Raw genomic sequence first — 14,121 nt, 5'->3', positions numbered from 1 at the left:
CCTGCCCTCTGGGTGAAGATCTCACCTCTTTCTTGAATGGATAACCACTTATTCGAAACTGTGACCCCTCGTTCTAGAAACCCCAGCCAGGGCAATCATCAACTCAACATCTACCCTGTTGAGCCACATAAGAATTTTGGATGTTTCTTTGAGATCACTAGGTTTCTTCTAAGCTCAAGAGAGGACAGGTCTAGTCTCCTTAATCTCAATGTGTACCACCAATCTGTCATCCTAAGAATAAATCTGGTGAACCTTCACTGCACTCCCTCCTACAACTACATCGTTCCTCAAGTAGGGAAATGAGAGCTGTACAGAATATTCAAGATACAGTCTCACCAGGGTCCTATATAATTGGAGCAACATGTCTCTTGCAGCTCATTATGGCTTGGTACGGCAACTGCTCTGCCTGAAACCGCAAGAAATTGCAGAGAGTTGTGGACACAGCTCAGCACATCACAGAAACTAGCCTCCCCTCCATGGACTCTGTCTACACTTCTCACTGCCCTGGTAAAATAGCCGAGATAATCAAAGACCCCACCCACCCCGCTATTCTCTCTTCTCTCCCCTCCCATCAGGCAGAAGATACAAAAGCCTGAAAGCACATTCCACCAGGCTCAAGGACAGCTTTCATCCTGCTGTTATAAGACTATTGAACGGACCTCTTGTGTGCTAAGATGGACTCTTGACCTCACAATCTACATCGTCATGGCCTTGCACACTATTGTCTGCCTGCACTGCACTTTCTCTGTAACTGTAACACTATATTCTGCATTTTGCTATTGCTTTTCCCTTATTCTACCTCGATGTACTGAGGTGATGAAATGATTTTTATGGATGGCATGCAAAACGAAGTTTTTCACTGAACCTCTGTACATGTGACAATAATAAACCATTTACCAATTAGGACTGAAATCCTCTTGTAATAAAGTTCAATCCACCATTTGCCTTCCTAATTGCTTGCTGAATCTGTATGCAAGCTTTCAATGATTCACGTACAAGGACACCAAGGCTCCCCTGAGCACCAACACCTTTCAACTTCTCACCATTTAAAAGGTATCTGGTCTACCGATGGGGATGATCTCACATTTTTCCACATTATAATCCAACTCTCGAGGAGCTGTTTAAGGGTCTGAACGTGGATACACTTTTATTAGTTGGACCTCGCCTCCCCAAATTTCCCTTATCCCAACTCTGAGGGAAACTGATCAAAGACGGCCACTGTCAGCATTTTAGTTGGGTTAGAATACTGAGAGCAAGTTTTGCTGGAAAATCAGTGTCTATGGAAGACTGTTAAATGGCAAATGAAAAAATAAACTGCAGCTGCTGGAAATCTAAAACGTAAACAGAAAATGTTGGAAATGCTCAGCAGGTCAGCCACATCTACGGGACGAGAAACATAGTCAACGTTTCAGGTCAGAGACCCTTAGTCAGAACAGAAAAGAAGACAAAAGAAGCTTGAAACATTGACCCTGTTTCTCCTTCCACAGATGCAGCCTGATCTGCTGAGTATTTCCAATAAAAGTCGCAAGTTTTAACATTTTACATTTCAAAAGTAATTCACTTTGGGTCAACTTTGGTTACAGAATATGCAATTTACATGAGCTTTATTGTGGAAGGCAATCGCTATTATTATTTGGGCAGATCTGCAAATCAATTTGCATACATCAAAAGTCAATAATTGATCAAATGATGGGGCTTTGGTGGTATTAGTTGGAGGTTATTGTTTTTTTTTTGGTATAATAATGAAGGACATTTTACATCCAGGTAGACAAGGTCTCAGTGTGATGGCTCATTTGTAGGTTATCACTTATGAAAATACAATAGCCCTGGCTGGACAGAGAAACATCAGCCCAGGTTGTTCACAGACACAACAGAGTTCAGCTGGAATTTGCAACTTTCTGACTCAGGGAGGATTGCTACCATTGAGGCAGACTGGCACTACAGTGCAATATAACAGGAAACATTAATATTAAAGGTGCTATAAATTCATACATGCCAGAGTAAAGTATTGATATAGTTTGTTTTTTTAATTAAAGGATTTTCTCAAAAGGGAATAGAACGCAGTGTAATTGCTACAATAAAATAAACCTTTTCAAAATATTTCAGCAGAAAGACCTAAAAGGTCCTGATGACTTGTTTATAACAGAATGCTGTCACAGTATGGGGTAAATAATGATACAGAGATTAGGCAGTGCAATTTGTCCAGGGCCTCAGCCTTTAGTAGTTCCGCTCATTAGAAAGTGCATCGAGGGACCATTCACTTGTGCAGGGCATTAGGGGCTCTGGTTTGTCACCTCATTCTAAAGACAAAGGGAACAATTTCCAAGGACTAATTACAGCAATCAAATAAATAGTTAGGATTATCTTCAAAACAATTCCCTTATCAATCTCTGCAAGCTCTTGGGCTCTTGTCAATCCTTCAGCAAGACTTTTATACTGAGCCATTTGTTGATACCCTATATCCATCCTGACGGTAATAATGGGAGCCTGGAGCCTAAGTGACAAATTAGCCAAGATTTTGCTGCAGACTGCCAGACTGAAATGAATTTATCAATACAAATAATAGAAAAAAGTGTACATGGCTGGATTTCCCTAGGCATGATGCAAATATAATTGGGCCTTTGTAAGTGTTCAAATAATAAAAGCAGCATTTTCTTACAAAGATAAAAAAGGAAGGAGCAATGTTTAAAAAAAGACTTGCATTTACGTAATAGCTTTCACAGATCAGAACATTCCAAAATAGCCCAACCAATCAGGTATTGTTTGAAGCTCGCTGTTGTAATGGAGGAAATCTGACACAGTAAGCTCCTGCAAGCACCAATAAGAACTTGCTTTTCTTTGAGTAATGTCATCAGACTTGTTAAAAATATTGAGAGGGCAGAAGAGGGCTCAGTTCAGTAGGTCATCTGACAGACAGACAGTGCATACACTCTCAGTACTTGACCCATTGTGTCAGCTCACACACGAGGTCGATGTGCTCAGTATGTGTGGAACAACACACACTGCAGCTGAAGGCAACACTCTTAGGACAGGTAGAGAGAAAAACATCTCTCCATGAGACTTTTACAAATAATAAAGAGCAACATTCTAAGTTACTGAACAATATTTAATTATCTACTGTATATCTATGAACCTGTCGTTACAGTACCCATAACCTTTTAAATTTACGGGAAAGTGACTTCATGCTTCTTACCAAAGAAGCTTGCAAGTGGTGCCCCAATTGTTCGCGCGGGTCCTTGGAGATGGCTAGCCGTGTTTTTCACCATAACAATGGGCATTGCGTCATCTCGCGATGAAATTCCCAACTGCCCACAACAAAAAGGAAAAGTGAACACGACAACATTAATAGCAGAAAACTGGAAACAACTCAGTATCTCTCAAGTCCTTGATGAACAGCTATTAGGGAGTCAAATTAAGATTATTTTTAGGCATGTGACGTATTTTGCTGCTTATTTCAGCACGTGGAATGACAGGGAGGGCAGAGAGAGGCAGCTCATTCCAGTGGCTTGGAATGAAGACAAAGCTCCAACCAGGTACTACCAATCAAAATAAGTCGTACACATATTGCATCTTTAATACAGTGAACCTGTCCCAAAGCAGCTCAGGATGACTGAATTGTCTAAGGAAAGAGACAATAAAGGTTAGAGAGGGAAGTTCAAAGCTCAGCAGCCGAAGGCATGGCTGCCAACTCGAGAACAACAGAAATAAAGGATGTGGAAAAGCCCAGAAATGGAGGAGCATCTGCACCTTGTGAAGGTTGCAACATTATTCAACCAGCTTCTAAAACGTACTTGGGAGTATTGTGTATAATTCTAGTCACCCCAATTACAGGAAGGATGTGGAAGCTTTGGAAAAGGTGCAGAACAGGGTCACCAGGATGCTGCCTGGATTAGAGGGTATGAGCTATATGGAGAGGTTGGACAAACTTGAGTTGTTTTCTCTCTTGAGTTTATAAAATTATGAGAGACATAGATCAGGTAGAAAGCTGGTATCTTTCTCCCAGGGTAGAAATGTCAAATACCAGAGGACATGCATTTAAGGTGAGAGGGGGAAAGTTTATGGGAGATGTGCAGGGTAAGTCTTTTTATACAGAGAGTGGTGGTGGAGCTGGGGTAATGGTGGAATACGATACGATAGTGGTGTTTAAGATGATTTTAGATAGTCACATGGATATGCAGGAATTGGAGGGATATGGATCATGTGCAGGCAGAAGAGATTTATTTTAATTTGCCATTGTGTTCGGCGCAGACATCATGGGCCAAGTGGCCTGTTCCAGAGCTTTACTGTTCTATGTTCGCAGTACAAACTGCTAATGGGATATTCTAGTCTTCTTGTTTTTTTAAGTTAACAGCAGAATGGCAAATGTTGCTGGGAAGTTCATAATATGGATTTTCAGTGCTACATCCTGTTCCTAGGAAGTCTCTCACAGTCAAGGAGATCTTGCTGCCACCCCAGTTCTGTGGGCTCTGAAGTAGTAGGTGAAGTCAGTGTGGGACTGGTGGACACCGGTGGAACAGGAGGTGTTGGATGAACTGAGTAAATGGAAGCACAGAACGTGATGAGCTCCTCATGTTCAGAGCACAGAAAGGGACACTGGCAGGCTTTAGGAAGAGTAATCCCAAATCAGTCGCTGTACTCCCAATATCCTTTCCACTTCCCTCGCTCCGGGTGTTTATCCTAGTCCAGTCAAGTCAAGTTTATTGTCATGTGCTCAAGTACAGTGAGGTACAAGTGCAATGTAAAACTTGCTTGCAGCAGCATCACAGGTACATTGGTGCAGACAACACACAGAACATAAATTATTCATGAACTATACATTAAAAAAGTCTGCAAAACAGTACATTATTGCAAAAAAGAAACACAATTAGAAACAAATCCATGGTAGTGCAAAAGGTGGTCCAGAGTAATCTGTTGCTGAGGTAGGGTTAGGGTTGTGCAGGTCATAAAATCATAGAATCATAGAACAGTACGGCACAGTACAGTTCAAGAACCTGATGGTTGTAGGAAAGTAGGTGTTCCTGAACCTGTGGTATGGGACTTCAGGCTTCTGTACCTCCTGTCTGATGGTAACTGTGAGAAGATGGCACGGCCCGGATGGTGGGGATCTTTGATGATGGATGCCACCTTCTTGAGGCAGCGCCTCCTGTAGATGCTGTCAGTGGTGCGGAGGGCATTGATGTCTTTCTCAACTATCTCCCACACTGAAACAGTTCACACTCTAACAGCAAATCAATTCCTCACAAGGTCTTTTGTCAGTGAAAAGTTAAAATTCTAAACCATTGACACCTTGTAAGTCACTCACAATCCAGAGGTGATAAACCAACCCCAAAATACAATGCTGCCACAATTTTACAAGCCTCCGCTAAATCTGAGAATCTTCAAAAAAAGATGTTAAATTCCAGGAATATAAATTTTAAAAAACTTGGTGAACGTACCTCACTTGATATTAATCGGCTGTCCACTTCATTAAACATTTTTCTTATACCTATTATGGTCATCACATCTGAAGATATTACATTGATACCAAAGGATAGCTTCTCCTCTGCCACAAGAACTGAAGGCACTGGCACATTGGTCAAATCATTCACTGTAAAATAAGAAGTGAGGAATTTGTTAGGGAGCTGGCTGGAATGGAATTTCTGTTGGTAGTCTATGGGTCACCAACCTACCAGGCAAATAAACAGACTGAAAGTTGCCCAAATAGTTTGGCCCCAGTTGGTAAATGACTTCAACTGTCTCTGAAGAAATCGCCTCTTCAAGTAGATAAGTGGGGCCGAGACGCCAAACTAAGGAAGATCTCTGCTTCCAGATCTGGGGAGTTCCAATAAGTCCATGAACGTCAATGACCGCTGAAGAATCCAAAGAAAAATGCATTCCTGGAAATGTCTGAATGTACTGCATCTGTTAACAGTAAGGCAAAATTATAATGGATAATTCACAACAAATGACAAACTTCATTGCAATAGTCAAAGCATCATCTACTTGCTGCATGATTTCTCAAGTCCCACAACTATAATCGTGATTTTCTGATGCTGAGAAAAATCTTAATTCATATCATTCTGGTTTTCCACTCTCTGCAAATTCAAGATGCATTGGTACGGTCTTTACAAACAATTCTTTAATAACTTCCCTTTCTAAATCAATTAACCCTGAAATATTCCATACATCTATACAGGTTATTAAAATTCCGTACAGGCTGCACAATTCCCGTCCATAAACACAACTTTGTGCTATAGCAGGGTGACAGACATAAAATGTGGAAAGGCTGCAAAGGTGGATAAAGAAAGGAAATCCACGGTAGTGTAGCGGTTAGCGCGACACTATTACAGCACCAGCAATCGGGGTTCGATTCCCGTCACTGTCTGTAAGGAGTTTGTACGTTCTCCCGTGTCTGTGTGGGTTTCCTCTGGGTGCTCCGGTTTCCTCCCACATTCTAAAGACATACGGGTAGGTTAATTTGGGGGTTTAAAATGGGCGGCGCAGACTCATTGGGCCGGAAGGGCCTGTTACCAAGCTGTAAATAAAATTTAAATTTAGATTTAAAAAAAATATTGTGAGAATAGTTTGTGGATCACGGTGAAGACTAGGATTGAGGGTGCCGAACACCAGTTAGAGAAATTCCTTAAAAGGATCCATGTGAAAACCATTTTTTTAACATTACAACAGCTCACAAAGTAAACAATAACTTAATTCTTTCAGTGTTAAAATACATGAATGCAATGGAAAATGCACATTTACAAATTGATTTCAATATAAAACTCAAAGCCACAATTCACCTTAGATGTTCCAATGACTTTTCCATTTAAGTAGGCGAGGACAGTGCTGTTTCTTCGAACATCTTTGCTCAGTGTCACAGCCAAGTGGTGCCACTGACCGATAACCAAATACTTGGAGATGTCGAACTCAACAGTGGTTAATGTGGAAGATTGCTGGGCTTGCTCTGATGTGTTCCATTCTGAAGTGGACATCAAGAAGAATTGTTCAGATGGTTAGAACATAGGACAGACAGTACAGCACAGGAACAGACCAAACACGATGGCAAATTAAATTCTTCTGCCTGCCCATCATCCACATCCCTCCTCTCCCTGCATATTCATGTGTCTAACAGCCTCTTAAACCACTATTGTACCTGCTGCCACCACCACCTCTGGCAGCGCAGTCCAGGCACCCATCACTCTGTGTAAAAAAACTTGCCCCACACATCTCCTTTAAACTTTCCCCCTCTCAGCTTAAATGCATGTTCTCTAGTACTTGACATTTCTACCCTGGGAAAAAGATTCTACCCTATCTATATCTCATAATTTTACAAACTCCTATCAGGTCTCCCCTCAGCCTCTGATGCTCCAGAGAAAAAAACCCTAGTTTGTCCTTATAGCTCAAACTTGGGTTTTAGCAACACATTCTCTAGAGTACAAGTAAATGTTAACACCAACAAATTGGCTCCTACCTACCACAGTAAAACTCTGATAATCCAGCACACTCGGAACTTTGATGGTGCTGGACTGGAGATTTTCCAGACTATTAGAATGTTTTTTTCTGTTAAAACCCCAACACACTTTTAAGTCACATTTTTAAAATGTAACACAGAATTATAAAATATTTAACAATCAACCAGGTGAGTTTCGAGGGAGGCCAGGAACCAGGACAGCGGTGACTGGAAAGGGACCGTGGTAAGCATCAGCTGGTGAGCCAGACACCAAACCACCAGGACTTCTGAATGGTTGGTTAGTGCATTGTTGGACTTTTACTGCATTGCAGAGTGCTTTGCAAACCACTCTGTACTGTGTTGTGCTGTAGGATGTGAGAAGGCAATACACCAACTCGTGCTACTGGGAAGAACTGTCGTGTGAAAGCCTAAAGCCTCCAAGAGGATAGGGAAACTGTAATCTAAAGCTCAGCAGTAAGGCTTCAATGATGCTGAAACTGGGATTGACATGCTTGGTGGGTGGAAGGGGAAGGGGGCCCATTACCGTGAAGGACATTGGTGAAGCAAGTGTTTTATAACAATCCATTACTGTCATTAACTTTTGTACTTTGTTTGTGCAATTATTTAAAGTTCGTGCTGTTTTCTCAGTTGTTGTTGGATTCAAATGTATCTCTCGAGCAACAGACCAGAACTCCAGTCCAGTAACTTAATCACCGCCACGTCCCAATGTACAGAACAGTCCAGTGTTGTTCCAACATTTCCAAATGTATGGCAACTTTTGTATTGGTCAACAGTCACAGGCACCAACTGAGGCACTGGATTGGGCAGACATGTTGCCATGTAAATGTATTACTAAATCACACCCTCAAAATTAACAGGATGATGGTGCTTTTTCTTCCATTTTACAATATAAACTCAGGGTAAAAATTTGTTCACCTTGTGTATACCAATCATGCAATATAAATTGTGCGTATACATTTTCCATTTACATCAAAGTAATGAATTTCAGAAGCAGAGTTGAAGGTGCAGCATTTATTTTATCGTGGTACAAACAAAAGGGGCTTCATTTCCATGTCAATGTCTATAATCGCCCTCCGCTGCCAACCCCAGTGTCTTTCACTGTTTTACTTCAACTCCACTTCCTTTCCCTTTTACAAACCCATTCAATTCCAGTGAGGAGGACATGTTTTTCTTTCCTTGGAAGCATTGCACAGATCCTTTTATTTTAAGGCCACGTTACCACTCACACAATACAGACATCTTATGGTTGACTGTGGAGGACATTAACCAATCCTACGTTATAACTGCCATCAATCATTTGAGAAGAAATGGTTAATTAAAGGACAGTTAGAAGGTTAGAAAGAAGTTTGTGAATGTCTCAAATCCAACACACAATGAGTGAATTTGTTTCAGAACCTTCACAAACACTTCATGCAACAACAATCAAAAAAACATTGATAGTTGCAACAGACAATCTGCCAGAAGAACTCAGCAGGTCAAGCAGCATCTGTGGGGGGGGAAGGAATTGTCGACGTTTCAGTACGCATTCAGTCCTGATGCAGGGTCTCAACCCAAAATATCGACAATTCCTTTCCTCCCACAGATGTTGCTCAACCGGCCGAGTTCCTCCAGCAGATTGTTTGTTGCTCCAGATTCTGACATCTGCAGTCTCTTGTCTCGACGTTGGTAGTTGGCAATGAAGCAAGAAGAATGATTCTTAAGTTCTTTGTCTCATTGGTTGCTGAGCACAAATTGGCTGTCACATTTCCTACATTAACACAGTGCCTACACTACCAAAGTACTTTAGGGGCTGTAAAGTCCTTTGAGATATCCCACTGTGCTACATAAATGCAAGTCCTCGCTGGGGCCTCAATCCTGCATTGCACCTCATTGTAACAACATAGGAGGCCAGAGACCGATAGATCAGAGTAGGAGTGGAATGGGGAGTCAAAATGGCAAGGAACAGGAAGCGCAGGGTCACCCCTGCTGACTGACCGTAGGTGTCCACAAAGCGATCACCCAATCTGCATTTGGTTTCTCCAGGGAAGAGGAGACCGCACTGTGAACACCAGATGTAGTGCACTCGATTGGAAGAAGTGCAAGTGAATCACTGCTTCACCTGGAAAGGCTGTTTGGGTCCCTGGATGGTGGGAGGAGGAAAGGTGAAAAGACAGGTGTTGCATCACCTGCCGTTGCACTGGGAAAGTGCTGTGGGGGGGGGGGGGGGGGGCGGTTTGGTGGGAAAGGAAGAGTGGACCAGGCAGTCACAAAGGGGACAGTCTCTGCAAAACGCTGAAAGGGGAGGGGGGAAGTCGTGCCTGATGGTGGCAGAAAGTGCAGAGAATGATGTGTTGATTGTGGAATTGTGGACGCTGGTGGAGTGGAAGGTGAGGACCAGGGCAACTCCATCCTTGCTCTGTTCCAGAGGAGAAGGGGTGAGAATAGAGGCATGGGAAGGGAAGTGTGTAAGATGTGGTCATTGTTAACGATGGTAGAGGGAAGCCACCGTTCAGAAAGAAAGAAGATCTGTAAGGAAAGAGTCATCATCAGAGCAAATACAGTGGAAATGGAGGAATTGGGAGAATGGAACAGAGTCCTTACACAAGGGCGCTTGGGCATAGGGTAGTCGAGATAGCAGTGGTTGTCAGTAGGCTCGTAATGGATGTTAGTAGCTGGTCAATCTCCTGAGATGGAAACAAAGAGATCCAGAAGAGGAAGGGAACAGTTGGAGATTGACCATCTGACGGTGAGGGTAGTGTGAAAATTGGCAGCAAAAGTAATGAAACTGGAAGCAAGCACCAGTGCGGTCATTGACGTACCGGAGAAAGAGTTGTGGGAGTGGGCCTGGTTAGGACTGAAACAAAAACAAAAAGGACAGTCCATGCTTGGGCCCCATGTGAGTGCCCATAGCTACACAGTTGATCAGGAAGTGAGCAGAGTTGTTGTTCAAGTTCAGCCAGGCAATGAGTGTGTTGATGGAGGGGAACTAGTTGGGCCTCTGCTCCAGGATGAAGCCAAGATCCCTCAGACCATCCTGATGTGGGACAGAGATTGAAATCAACTGTTGTAAAGGGAGGTGTAAGTGAGATTGTTGGGACCAGGGAATTGGAAACGTGGTAGAGAGTTAACTGCTCCCATTCACTCATTGACCAGATAGCCTTGTTTATAGTTTATCGCCATGGTCACTCTGGTTTTACCCTATCAGAGACCTGTCTCTCCCCACCCTTCCTGCAGCTTAGCAAGCTTCTTTTTTTTCTTTTGCAGTTCTAACAAAGGGTGTCTGACCTGAAATATTAACTTCCCACAGATGTGGCCTGACCTGCTGAGTATTTCCAGCAGTTTCTGGTTTTGTTTCAGATTTCCAGCATAAAGTCATAGAGTTATACTGCACTGAAACAGGTTCTTCAGTCCAACTCATCCATGCCGACCAAGTCATCGACCTGAGCTACTCCCAGATGCCCACATTTGACCCATATCCCTCTAGACCTTTCCTATCCATCTACCTGAAGATCCCATACTCAACGATTCAGGAACAGCTTCTTCCCCTCCGCCATCAGATTTCTGGACGGTCCATGAACCATGAACACTACCTCGTTATTCCTTTTTGCACTATTTATTTGTTTTGTCATTTACAGTAATTTCATGTCTTTGCGCTGTACTGCTGCCTCAAAGCAACACATTTCATGACGTATAAGTCAGTGGTAATAAATCTGATTCTGATACCTGTCCTTTAAACATTGTAAATGTACCCTCCTCTACCACTGCCTCTGGCAGCTCATTCCATATACCCACCACCCTCTGTGTGAAAATATTGCCCCTCAGGTCCGCTTTAAACCTTTCCCCTCTCACCTTAAGTTTTTGCACCGCTACAGTTTTGTTTTATTTGCATGTAATTTTAAGCCAGGATCAGACAAAGATTTGAAGATTGAAGGAGGAACTAGCTATCCATTACATTGTTTATGCTACACACATCTGCCTCTCATTCTCTCCCATGTCCTTGGAATCCTTCATTTATGGCAAAGTAAGAAATGGAAAATATTCTAAAATCTTGGCACCACATTTCCAAATTTTGAGAAAGATTAAAACCATCAATTATTTTAAAAGTCTTCAAATGATTTTGCTGAATAGAATAAGAATGAATTTGAAAATGTAAAATATTTAAGGAGGGATACTAATTATCTCGGTCATTTGGTATAATTTTCTTTATCATAAAAATATGTCACAGGGAAAATTCAGAAAGATTTGCTGGAATCAGTTCAGGCCTAAGTGGTTACGATTATCAGGAGAAGTCTTTTCTGTCATAAAAGGGAACTGAGCAGAGACATGACAACGGTCTTCAAGACTGGTAATGGACTACAGCATGTCTCCACTTACTGCCAAGACTAGAAACAGGGCCCATAAATGTGTGGATGAATCCAATGGGAATCTGAGAAAATTTTCTTTCCTATTTAAGATTTAAGAAAAGATTTACTAGAATGTTGCTGGGTCTTCAGGAGTTGAGTTACAGGGAGAGATTGAACAGGTTAGGACTTTATTCCTTGGAGCGTAGAAGAATAAGGGGAGATTTGATAGAGGTTTACAAAATTATGAGGGGTATAGACAGAGTAAATGTGAGCAGGCTCTTTCCACCTAGATTAGGAGAGATAAGTACAAGAGGACATGGCTTTAGGGTGAAAGGGGAAAGATTTAGGGGGAACATTAGGGGGAACTTCTTCACTCAGAGAGTGGTGGGAGTGTGGAACGAGCTGCCATCTGACGTGGTAAGTGCGGGCTCACTCTTCAGTTTTAAGAATAAATTGGATAGATATATAGAGGGGAGAGGTCTGGAGGGTTACTGACCGAGTGCAGGTCAATGGGACTAGCGGATTAAAGTTTCGGCACAGACTAGAAGGACTGAATGGCCTGTTTTCTGTGCTGTAGTGTTCTATGGTTCTATAGATTAGTCCAAACATGGAACCTGTTGCCACAGGTGTAGTTGAAACAAACAGCACATGAGAGTTGTTGAGGCAAATAGCTTGGTCTTTCAAAGGGGTGAATGTATATATTGATGTGGTTAACTAAAGTTGTGTGTTTATGTGCCCACGGGTGTGTACGTTTGTGAGTGTGGAGGGAGTTACTGCAGTAGGCACGTGTCAGGGATAAAGACCAGGGAGGACATCCCAACCCAGGTGGCCTGTTTCTGCCAATACAGTTCCATAGCCAGTTTCCACTTGAGTATATCGCTTATGTTTTATTTTTCCCAACCTGTAGCTCCCTTTCACTTCCATTACCAAAATGTTTAACTATGGATTCACTGCCCTACCTTCCCACACACACCTTCAAGAATGGATAGTGATAAGCAGGGACCTATGTTAAATAATTAGTGGCACACCATCCCCCTACAACCGCGCCAAGGAATGAGAAGACCCCAGAGCCATGGGGCCTCATCACCCAATTAAGGGTCAGTAACACCACCTGTGAACCAGACATGGGATAATCTTTGGTCCAATTCTACCAGAAGCCACATACTTACCAGTTCAGCTTACAGGAAATAGAACTAAAACATTATAATATTAAGTGCAAAATTATAGTTCAGTGTTATAACAAAGTGTTAATACACTGTACCCAATGGTTCAAACACCTCCTCTTGTGTGGAAATGACCAGCTGGTTCCCTGGTGCTGAAATGCTGATGGATAAACAAGTGTAATCTTTTTCCATCTTCGACATGTGTCGGAAGAGTGTCAGGAATCGAACAGGATGGGCATCAAAAGCAGAACTGAAGCTGTTAATCACAAACCACGTGGAGTATGTCAGTCCAACAGGTGGTGGAAACCCCCGGCAACCTGAGAGAGAAACCGAAAACAGAATAAAAAAGCAGAAGTCTGTCACTAACCAGCTTGTGTGCTGGCCTTCTTGCTCAGATTTTGAGCCTTCCAAAACCTGTTGAAATGTGCCATACCTACGCTCCATACCTGTTACCTTTCATTGACATGAGCCATCCTCGGACAATGAGAGTTCTGGCTAGGAGTACAGCAAAGTTCTATGTGTCAGTGTGCTTTGGGAGCTGCTGTCCCTATTGGATAGCTATGACTGTTCCAATGTTGTCCAGGTCAGCCTCCCACTTCCTATCCTCAGCTCATCCAAAGCTCTGCCCGTGAATCACCCACACAATCAGCTATGTGACCCACACTGGTTTCCAATTCAGCAACATCTTGAATTTATAATTCCCATCAAATGTGGAAATGCTCCAAGGTATCACCCGTCCTCACCTCTGTCCTGCAAATAGAGTCACAGAGAGATACAGCACAGAAACAGGCCCTTCAGCCCATCGAATCTGTGCTGACCAGCAACCACACATTTTACACTGATCCTACATTAATTTCATTCTTCATTCTCCTCATGTTCTCTGCAACTCCCCCCAGGTTCCGACACTCACCTACACACTTGGGACAATTAACAATGGACAATTAACCCACCAACCAACACATCCTTGGAATGTGAGAGGAAACCGGAGCACCCAGGGGAAAGCCACATGCCCACAGGGAGAATGTGAAAACTCCATACAGAGAGTACCTGAGGTCAGGATTGAATCCGGGTCTCTGGCGCTGTGACGCTCTACTAGCTGTGCCACTGAGTCACCCACAGCCACTATGCCACCCAAGATATCACCCTCCCCATCTCTGCCCTGCAAAGCTCCAAATCTTTGTGTTTCTTC

The 14,121-nt window shown here is 42.8% G+C and overlaps 1 protein-coding gene across 1 annotated transcript in view; it reads right to left on the bottom strand.

The window, feature by feature from the left end:
• Positions 1–14,121, bottom strand: part of wdfy4 (WDFY family member 4) — a 238,659-nt gene that overhangs the window by 152,089 nt on the left and 72,449 nt on the right. The window contains 5 exon segments of the mRNA XM_052041363.1: positions 3,194–3,305; positions 5,436–5,587; positions 5,670–5,901; positions 6,777–6,955; positions 13,031–13,249. Of these exon segments, the coding sequence (XP_051897323.1) occupies positions 3,194–3,305; positions 5,436–5,587; positions 5,670–5,901; positions 6,777–6,955; positions 13,031–13,249 (894 nt within the window).

Source organism: Pristis pectinata, chromosome 30 (genome assembly GCF_009764475.1).
Source record: "Pristis pectinata isolate sPriPec2 chromosome 30, sPriPec2.1.pri, whole genome shotgun sequence".
NCBI lineage: Eukaryota > Metazoa > Chordata > Chondrichthyes > Rhinopristiformes > Pristidae > Pristis > Pristis pectinata.
The sequence above is the reverse complement of the archived record's forward strand: the minus strand, read 5'-3'. Positions and strand labels throughout refer to the sequence as shown.